The sequence below is a fragment of the Notothenia coriiceps genome, unplaced genomic scaffold, assembly GCF_000735185.1.
Source record: "Notothenia coriiceps isolate Sejong01 unplaced genomic scaffold, NC01 NC01_scaffold00008832, whole genome shotgun sequence".
NCBI lineage: Eukaryota > Metazoa > Chordata > Actinopteri > Perciformes > Nototheniidae > Notothenia > Notothenia coriiceps.
Window position 1 is genome coordinate 1 of NW_011341533.1, and position 9,901 is coordinate 9,901.

Consider the following 9,901-nt stretch of genomic DNA (forward strand, 5'->3'; position numbering starts at 1 on the left):
AGTCTTCATGTATTAATCTTCGTGGATATATGCGTTGAAATGTAGCTGCTCCTCTGCATTGCTTTCATCCGGTCATGTTACTAATCTGTCTATTGAACTGCTGTGAAGCGAGTTTGGCTACAATTCTTGTAATAGGTGCTATACAAATATAAAGCTTATTACTAATATTGATATTGTTATTATTATTATTATATATGAATAAACTATATTTAAAGTGAGTTAACTTTTAGAGAAGTGATTATATTTGTATGCCAATATTTTCCTATGGTAAGGTTTTCGTTTTGCACTTTTATTTTGATAGTAATAAGATCGGGACTCTTATTTTGAAGGAACTTTTACCGGTTAAATCGGTTTACTGATAAAGATTTTCCCCCAGAAAGCACATGGCTACTTAGCATGCAAAATGACGTCATTCTGCATGTTAAGTAGCCATGTGCTTTCTTGTTATTAGCAGAATCTTTATTTATTGATTAGATAACGTTACTCTGATGATAGTGTTCAAGACAGCCTATACAGTATGTCTGAACTCGATCCTTAGAGTAATGTGTTACGGAGCCTTCTCGTCAATATTGTTTTCACATAACGAGCATTTTGCGCTGCTCTTTTCCAATGTGGAAGCAGAATGTGTGAAAGCATACAGCACAATGCGGGGTGTGTCTCTAGACTGAAATAGCGGGGCCCAGTCCGTGAACTCGCCTCACAGGTGCACATGCCAGGATAGAGGACATCAGACTCCAGAGAAAACTTGCTCAAGTCCGAGTCCAAGTCGGAGCGTCAATGTACAAGTCGAGTCCGAGTCATCGTGGGGGAAAAAATTCACGAGTCCAAGTCAGCGTACGCGAGAATTCACGAGTCCAAGTCATCGTGCGCGAGAATTCACGAGTCCAAGTCCGAGTCGCGTCAATCAGTGCGCGAGACCGAGTCGAGTCACGAAAATCGGCACTCGAGTCCGAGTCCAGGACTCGAGTACTCCATCTCTGCTACAACCCGGAAGTGAGTCAGCATTTTACCACATCCCTCGTCTCAGAGTCAATAGGATTTCTCCATAGGATTTAGGAAAATAGCTCGAAATAAGGTCTGTGGAAAACGAACCCGTTTGATAAATGCACTTTTTGGCGCAGGAGCTCCAACAAGGCGTTTCGGATAGAGAAACTTTTTTTTTTTTTTTTTTAACGACGCGTGGTTTGCAATTTGCCCAGCCAATCAGAAATTGGAACCCTTTTCTCCCCAGGAAGGTCCCTGCTAGAGAGCGGGGACTTTTCCTGGGGAGAAAAAAATAAATGTTTGGTGTGAGCGCAAACATCCCAGGAACTATTTCTAGGAAAAGTACTCCGGTGTGAAAGCGCCTATTGACTCGGAGACGAGGGAACCGGTAGTGGTCAAATGCTAACTCACTTCAGGGTTTTAGGACTTGTCACTGCACCACTCTATTGCCGAGTTTATTTGTGTGGATAACATTTGCTCAGTGTTTTTTCCGTGGTATTGTTTGTGAAATGTAAAAGGAGGAATAGATCTGGTTATGCTGCCTTTGTCAAGTTCGAGGAACACTTTTCAGCTTGGGTGTGTCAAAAGAGAAGTGAAGGTCTTTATCTATATTGACCAAATCAGATTCACAATACTACAGATTCCCAGATCCTTTTTTTTAACAAGATCACACTTCATAACCAAACTGCTATATGAAACTACTACCGATAACCAGACCTGGATAAAAGAAAAAACGAGGTGTAGATGTGAAAATATTTAGCATGCTTCCTCTTACCTTCTCAGACTGGCTGAGGAGGAAGTGATGGAAATGTGGATCATCTTTCACAGGCTGCAACAGAATAAGATTTCACTGTGAAAATGTTCTCTTTGCATGAGTATAGAAAGATTTTAGTCTACATCACACCATGCCGACTAAAATTACCAAGGTTATTTCTATTAACAAATAGCTTTTTAAACCATTTTGCCCTTAAGTGTTAATGCTGAGATACCTACATTTCCTGAATATTCCTAAATTCCCAGAAACATTTAAAAATTCACCTTTTAGATTTTACAACAAAAAACTCCATAAATAATGAGAACACTGTACATTTTAGAATATATATATATATTCAAGCCAATCCAAACTACAAGAACATAATTTGCCATTTAAGAGAACTAGAGATGTGCCGATTAAATAGTTCTCACAAAAATGCATGGGTTTTATTTTTAATGTAAGTGATGTCAGGAGGTCATTACTTTACGGATCTACACTGAGCATCAACTACTATTCCCCAACCAGGAAGTAGAAATCAATTATAAAGGTAATGAAAACATAACGTTTACATTTATTTTGCAGTTCATCTGTATGACTTCTGAAACTATATTATATCTGTGAGCCAAGCTCCACCCATAAAGCCAGTCACTGCCACAATCTGTCCATGTAAGTGTAGACAGTGTCGAGTCAGCCCTCACAGCTTCAGTTTGGTGTGCACTAAGAAATATTTGCTGTTGTTTGGGTTTGAAAACAATAAAATATGATTTCCAACAGGCTTAGATTAAACATGTTGCAGTATTGCAGAGAAAAATGCAGAGAATGAAAAGTGTAATAAGGAAGTGAGCAAAGTGTGTTTACAAATCACCAGAGCAGAAAGAAGGCTGTTGAGTGTCTAGTACTAACCCACACTGACTTCATTTCAAAACATTACAAAACAGGGACGACTAACAGAAATACAGTTCACTTTTTGGACATTTTACTACATGCCTATTTTGGACTAACGCCTGCAGCCGCTAAGTTGCAATTTTTTGATATTTGTGAAAATGTTTCCACTGAAAATGATAGACAGTTATCTACAGTTTCATTACTACCAGAAATTGTCACAGAGCAGGTCAAACATTTGTGGTCGAACTGAATCAAACATCATCCTTCTTTTTGAGCCGCCTCATGCAGAGTTGGTGACTATCTCAACAGCACACGCCAAACAAACAAACAACGCACAGGTTCAGGAGTCAAGAGTGAGCAGCACAAAGGTCAGAAGAAAAGGTCTGCAGGAGATAAAAGCCAAAGCTTAAAGTCAGGAGGAAGAACAGCAAGGGCAGGCTTGTTGGGAGGGGGAGGGTTCACCTACACTCCTTTCCCATTTGTATCCTGAACCGGGTCCAGCCCCCAGCCTCTCATGAGTGGACGGCTCGGGGTCAGAGTCAGTTAAGTCCTTAAGGAGGAGAGAGACACATTTTCACCTTCTAAACCAGAGGGGGAATCTTTAGAGGTTCATGTCTGACGTAGTTTGGGAGCTTTTTCTGTCATTTAAACAAGGAGACAGTGTTGATGTCCAAATATAAAACATTTCCATTCACCTCCACTGTTATTAGGATTGACGCCAAAATAGGCAGGCATTTTAATACCTGAATAGACAAAACCAAAGTGATGTGCATAGATAGATACCGCTAGAGGTAGGTGAGAACATTTGTTCAGTGTAATTTAGGCGAATGGATATCAGACATGAGATGTTGTGACAACATAAGCTCCAAGGCCTCTGCTTCTTGACATTTCCTCTGAAAGTGTCCCAACATGGATATGAAAAATCCAGCTTTATGAAGAGAAGATGTTTAAGGAACTTAAAAATTAGGGTGGTTTAGAACCAGAGACACTGAATACACCTCACTTTGAGGATATTACTCAGAAACCAACTGGATTATACAACATGTATATACCACACATTATGAATGAAGAACTAATACGTAATAAAACCTGACAGAAGTTAAGGAAGATACACTGAATTTAATGTCTAATAAGGTACCATGGTGTTGGACTACATTATCGTTTGTGACTGGAGTGAATATGATCCAATAGCTATGTCAGTGAATGGCTGGTTTTGAAGGTGGACACAATCACAAACCACAGATCTCATTCTCAAGTTGACAATTCCTACAGATAAACAAAGGAGCAAGTTTCAATGCAAAACGTTGATGCGGCCTGACAGGAAAAACGCTCAACTCGTCTGTGTCTTACTAACCTTCTCAGAGGGGTCCTTCAGGGCGCTGAGGTCCTCATCATCCTCCTCAAGTATTTTCAGGGGCTTGTTGTGTGTCTTCTTTCCTTTCGTCTCTGCTTTGCTGTCTGAGTTCTGTTAAAACACAGATAATCATTTTGTGCTGCTATTTTGGCGTCCCAGGACACTTCTCAGTAGTCCGACAACCTTTTGAATGTAGGGCGGTTCTAAAAGAAGCAGATGACATGTACACTGAGCAAAGGGATAACTGATAAGTTAACTGCACTTATTCGGGTGGGCAGATAGCCTAAAGAGAGACCTTGGGTCCTACTGACTAAACATTTCACAAGGCTGAGTGTGACACTTCAGAGTATTTCATGAAGGAAATTCTCCCTTCATTTAACATCATGACTTTCAAAGCTTGAAAGGAGCATGTCCCACATCTGTGTTGGTGTTGGTTGAGGGCTGGGCAATATCACAACTAATGCTTGCATCTGCCTTTAAATAGAACAGAGTACAACAATCTGAGTAAAGCATTTGTTGTCTTTTATACCCAGTTACCATGAAATCAGCAACATTGATGTAACATGTGTAATTGTTAAGAACCTTTGCCACAATAGATCGAATAAGTGTGTTCAAGTAGCAGTTAGATAAAAAAACTAAAGATATTAGCTAAAGCATTTTCTTCACAATATATGACAAGCACTACACCATGTATGGCTAATTTACAGTATAATAATCTAAGATCTGACATTCGACTGACAGCCAACGATCAGCTCCTCAACCAATACGTTTTAGTCAATTGTCGAGCAAAGAAATCGGTGAATTTCATGAAAAGCCATATTTGATGGTGTCTCATATTCAGTGTCTCCCAACAAATATGTTGTGGTCTAAGGGTTATATTTTTGACACGCTTCACCTTCTGTTAATCATTACCTAGAAGTCTTTTATCTTTACACACCCCCTTCGCCCAAAATGCTTTCTATAGGGGACGTGTTGTTTTTTTGGCTGAAGATGGAAAAACACAAACTATCTAAACATGCTAGGTACAACTCCATGACTGAATGATGCGTGGCAGGACACCCCCTCACCTGATCCTTCCCCTTGGCTTTCTTCAGGAAGTCTTCCACTGCATCAACCGCCTGCTGGAAGCGCTTCCCTTTATTTATCTTGATCATCTCCTCTTTGTGGGGGTGGTAGGGCTTCAGCTGTTCTACTTTGATCCAGGCACTGGGCAGGCACACAGAAAATCAGCTCAAATATACGATGGAGAAGGAAATGCCAAATCCGTCTGAAGAGGCACCCAACAAAGCATACTTACTGGTCCTCAGTTCCAAAGAATTTCACAAAATGACATTTTTTGCCCCTGGGCTTCTTCAGGTCCTTGGGAGGGCTTACGACCTAAAATAAATAAAAGTCATTAGCTTAACATTTGATTTACAAATATACAGATGTATTCTTCCTTGAAGCAGCCATTGGCATGTCCTTACCTTCCCTGGCCATGGTGGGTATCGACCAAGCTTCCCCCTGAAAGAAGAGTTAAATATTTAGACCTGTGTCCTCCTTCTTTTATAGTATACAGACCCAGTACAACATGCTCTATGACCAGTGGTTCTGACGCTGGCGTAGGTCCAACCTTGTGACTAAAGATGACAGGGTATTCACTTTAAAAAAAACATTTTAACATAAAAGGTCAAGATGTTATGCGTATGCATGTGAACAAACATATTTATCAGCATGTATGTTGTAATTTACATGTGATGTGGTGTTTTAATTGTTTGTTTTTTTTGCTTCCCACAATGCATAAAAACTGCAGCACTGCAAAACAGGTCAACTATATTAGGATACAAGGACATTGAGAATTGACAAATTAGAAAAACTTTAATAGTATAATGGAAGTGCAATGATATCTAATTTGGTGAGCTGAATTATGTTTTATTTAGTTGAGGCTGTCAGGTCTCTTTAAGTTTGTCCTCATAAGTTGTAGAAATATTTCTCTTGACACACTGCATGCTTTTTCAGTGTTTCAGTGAGCAACTCGGGTAAGGTAACTCCTGTACCTCAAACTTACAAAGTAGTCATATATTAAAGTGGATGCTATTTACCAGTAGCGATGTGATTCAATTAAGACGGCTCCTTTAAAAGCAAGATTTCGGAGCAGCTTTAAGCAAGACGTAACAAGAGGAACAAACACTCCTGCTTGACTTGCTGTTGTTGTGAACATTACTGAAAGTTACAAATACCAAGATATTTTACTTAAGAAAAGTAGTAATACTACAGTGTAAAAAATACTCAGTTTCAAGTAAAAGTCCTGCTGCATTTAACATCTTAAGTAAAGTAAACAGTATTGGCGTCAAAATATACTTTAAGTACCAAAGATAAAGTAACCCATTTTAGAAGTTTATATAGTAGATAATTGGATTATAATTATTATTGATGCAATTAAAGTGTTATCAAAGCTGGTAAAGGTGCAGCTAGTTTTTATGACTTTGTATACTGCTGCTGGATATTTTACCTATGATTATTTATATTTGTTTATTAAGTGCATTTATATTTCGTTTACGTTTATAATCTGATTATGTGGAGTCACTAGTGAAGAAAAAGTACCCCAAAATCGTACTTAAGTACAATACTTGAGTAAGTGTACTTAAGTACACCAGTGGCAATAATACATGGTAATCAGTGTTGCTAATGTACGAGGCAACGCACCCCATTTTCTTTGAGTGTGTATTGTATCCTGCTGATAACGCCACAACAAGAACACAAACTGGTACAACATGAGACTGACACGAGAAACTTATCTATCTGGATTTAAATTGATCCGAATTCAGAGTCCAATGAAAACTTGTAAATCAATATAGATAAACGCCAGCTGTCTGCGGAGAACATGTAGCAGCAGCTAACAGGAAGAGTAGTGTATACAGTAACAGCTAGCTGGCGTCGCTTATGCTACAGTGCTAGCTCAGCTCGACACAGACTAGTACATTAAAGAGCGTTTGGCGAAGCCGAACATATCAACGTGTCGGTATAATACTTTAAAATGTTAAACGACTGGTTAGTATCTGAAATAACTACATTTCGTTTAAGTCTTAACCTTTTCTGTAGCTTATCTGCTAGCTATCTGCTAACGACGGCTGCTGGCTGAGTCAGCTTTGCTAGGAATTTGTTTAGGTTGACCATCAACTAGCCCAGTACGCAAACACGTCCATTACCTGCATCTGGTTAACACGAACAAAAAAACATGAACAACTACATAACACACTACGTTATGCAAAGCAAGGTCATTTAGTAGAGCCAGCGGCGTTTGAAATGTTTAAAGGTTATTTACCACACTAGGTCCCCGATCCTCAGATGCACCGTCGCCATCTTACAACTTTAATAAAACGTCGCACTGAATGAGGTAGAGCACTCTCACACACACACACCCACTCACTCATCCGAGCCCCCAGGAAGTGCGCCGGACTCTGCCCAACATGTGTCCAAACGGCGGTACTGCAACTTGCGTATCAGTCCATGACGTCACCCGGCCCAAAACAACTTTTTCCCAATGAAAGAGACGTCTGTAAATCGGTGGATAATTTTTTTTTAACTAAATATTATGGACATAAACGCGAGTGAAGTCTAATCGGACAGGAGAGGAGACACGCAGCTCTGCATGATAACCTGCAGCTCCGCCCGCTGTGATGGAGCGATGAGCGGAACAAAACACACACTTCAAGTTAGATCCATCACCATTTAGCTATATTACCTCCTCAACTACCTCTAAACTGAGTTATAAATATGTTTTATTTTTACTGTCGGGTCACTCATTAGTTACTGGATCAGCCAGCTGCATGAGACCACGGATACTGACGGGCTGTCAGGAGAGGGGGGGAGGAAAAGAGATTACAAAAAAATGCAATAAATAAATAAATATAGCCTATATATAAAATATATTTTAAGATCATGTTTAATCATCTGATTCGTCTGTACATTGCTGTTTTAGTCTGTGTTCTTCTAATTAGTGTCTACAGTATGTGCCTATTTGAGCTGTTTCGAGCCATGTGGGACAAAACCCGATCATGCCCCACCCTCTCACTGTGTAAGTGAACGGTGACTGTAAAAACTACACGGCGCATGCTCAGAGTATTGTCCTATTTAATGTGTGTGGCAAAAAAATAATGACCACTAGGGCTGCCATCCCTACCATACGTCATCTCACATAATTCAGAGCTGATTGGCTGTAAGTACGTGTGCCGCGAAAAGCGTGGTGTGTGAAGAGCAGACGAGAGACGCGTCCTAAAACCAGGAAGTAAGCTGCGCATGGGCTCCCTCGTTCCCTCCACAAAAAAGCAATGAGATTTCTCCATAGGATTTGAGAAAATAGCTCAAAATAAGATCTGTGGGAAAATACCTGTTAGATAAATGCACGTTTTGTTCAGCCGGATAATATCCACATGTCTACCCTACTTTTATAATTTTCTAATCATACATCTATCGATTAGATTTATGATAAACTTTTGAAACTACAAGAATATAAGGAGGACTTTTACAAAAAAGTAATAGAGATTTTTGTCCAGAAGGATAGGCAAATGGACTTCATCTTCAAGTCAAGGTAAGACCGCAATTTTATTGAAAATGGGATCTTACTAAGAGAGAACAATTCAATATTTCTAAATGATAAAAATTAAATTACACTTTTGGGTTATCTTTTTGTTGAAACTGTCCTGTTTAAATTAATCGAAGCATCCAGACAAAAAGGCTTTTGAAAATAATATTATATTTTGATTAGGTCAAAAACCAATTATAATATTGTAAACTGAAAAGTCAGTGCCAGTGCCAGCCCTGAACCTCACCTTGCAGAGGCTTATAGAAATGTAAGGAGCAAACACACAGTGGGGTGGCTTAAAGCCAGCGCCGGACTGGGGACTTACAATCAGCCCGGGACCCTCTCGACCGGCCCCAATTCCGTACCCGCCGGCCCATCAGCGGTGCCCGCAAGTAAATCACCGCATAGTAAAATTGTCCGGACTATAAATGAAGAAAATTAACACATTTGTTTAATATAAATTTATCACTAAAATACATTACTACTTGTAGCCTACTACCAGGGCCCGTGGGAAGTAGGGGTGCTGAGGGTCTGCAGCACCTCCCTGGTGGGACAGGGGAATCTGCACTTTCCACAAAGGATTAAAATACAAATATAATACCAAAAAAATGAATTTTCAGCTTGGATGTAACAACATTCATCAATTAAGTCCAATGTAACACCCTTTTCACCCGCCGGTTACAATTTTCCATTTGCCCAGTACGATGGTGCTGTAAGTGATGAAGTGGGGATGTTGGCTTATCAGGCGCCCCAGCTCACCAGCCAGCGGGAAGAAAGAGAGAGAGATTAGAAGATACGTAGAATAAGATACATATGTATATGATAGATAGATAGATAGATAGATAGATAGATAGGATAGAATGAGGGGTGCACCAGGGTACCAGGCGGGGAAAATGTTGTTAGCCTTCTGCTGCGCTAACCGGAATATAAGAAGCTGTTTCTACAATAAATGTGGAGGGAGACCGGGAATCTCCCTTCAAGACTGAGAATCTCAGTGAGGTAAAGGAACTTCCTGAGTTAGATACGTTCACTTCATTCCTAAGTTATCTCAGTGGTCTTCAAATGTTTTTGGATCCAATTTATTGTAAACAAATATTCCATGCACTCTTTATAATTATTAGGAATATAATAAAAACAGGTTTGAATCATTCCCAATGTATAATATAGGACAGTAACCAAAATAGATTGTTTAAAACTGGAGATATTAAAATATGCATAATACAGATAAATGTTAACTGATAAAATAAGATATAAATTAACCACAAAAAACAGTTAGCTACATTTTTTGTTTATTTGCCTATGGTAGGTTATTGTATATGTTCACATACTTATTTATATTAAATGCAACCGATCTCTTTCA

At 39.4% G+C, this 9,901-nt stretch overlaps 1 protein-coding gene across 2 annotated transcripts; it reads right to left on the reverse strand.

The window, feature by feature from the left end:
- Window positions 1-1,657: 1,657 nt before the first annotated feature.
- On the reverse strand, window positions 1,658-7,420 carry LOC104944788 (putative oxidoreductase GLYR1). 2 transcript variants are annotated; one of them, XM_010770362.1, is made up of 7 exons: window positions 7,282-7,419; window positions 5,444-5,480; window positions 5,275-5,354; window positions 5,045-5,183; window positions 3,978-4,088; window positions 3,090-3,173; window positions 1,658-1,813 (listed from the first exon to the last, which is right to left on the reverse strand). In XM_010770362.1, exons 1-7 carry the CDS (start codon window positions 7,317-7,319, stop codon window positions 1,673-1,675), a joined length of 630 nt encoding a protein of 209 aa, XP_010768664.1. In that variant the 5' UTR covers window positions 7,320-7,419; the 3' UTR covers window positions 1,658-1,672. The 2 variants fall into 2 exon arrangements, with proteins under 2 accessions (XP_010768664.1, XP_010768665.1); XM_010770363.1 differs by lacking the exon at window positions 3,090-3,173 and having other exon boundaries at window positions 7,282-7,420.
- Between the last annotated feature and the right edge of the window lie 2,481 nt (window positions 7,421-9,901).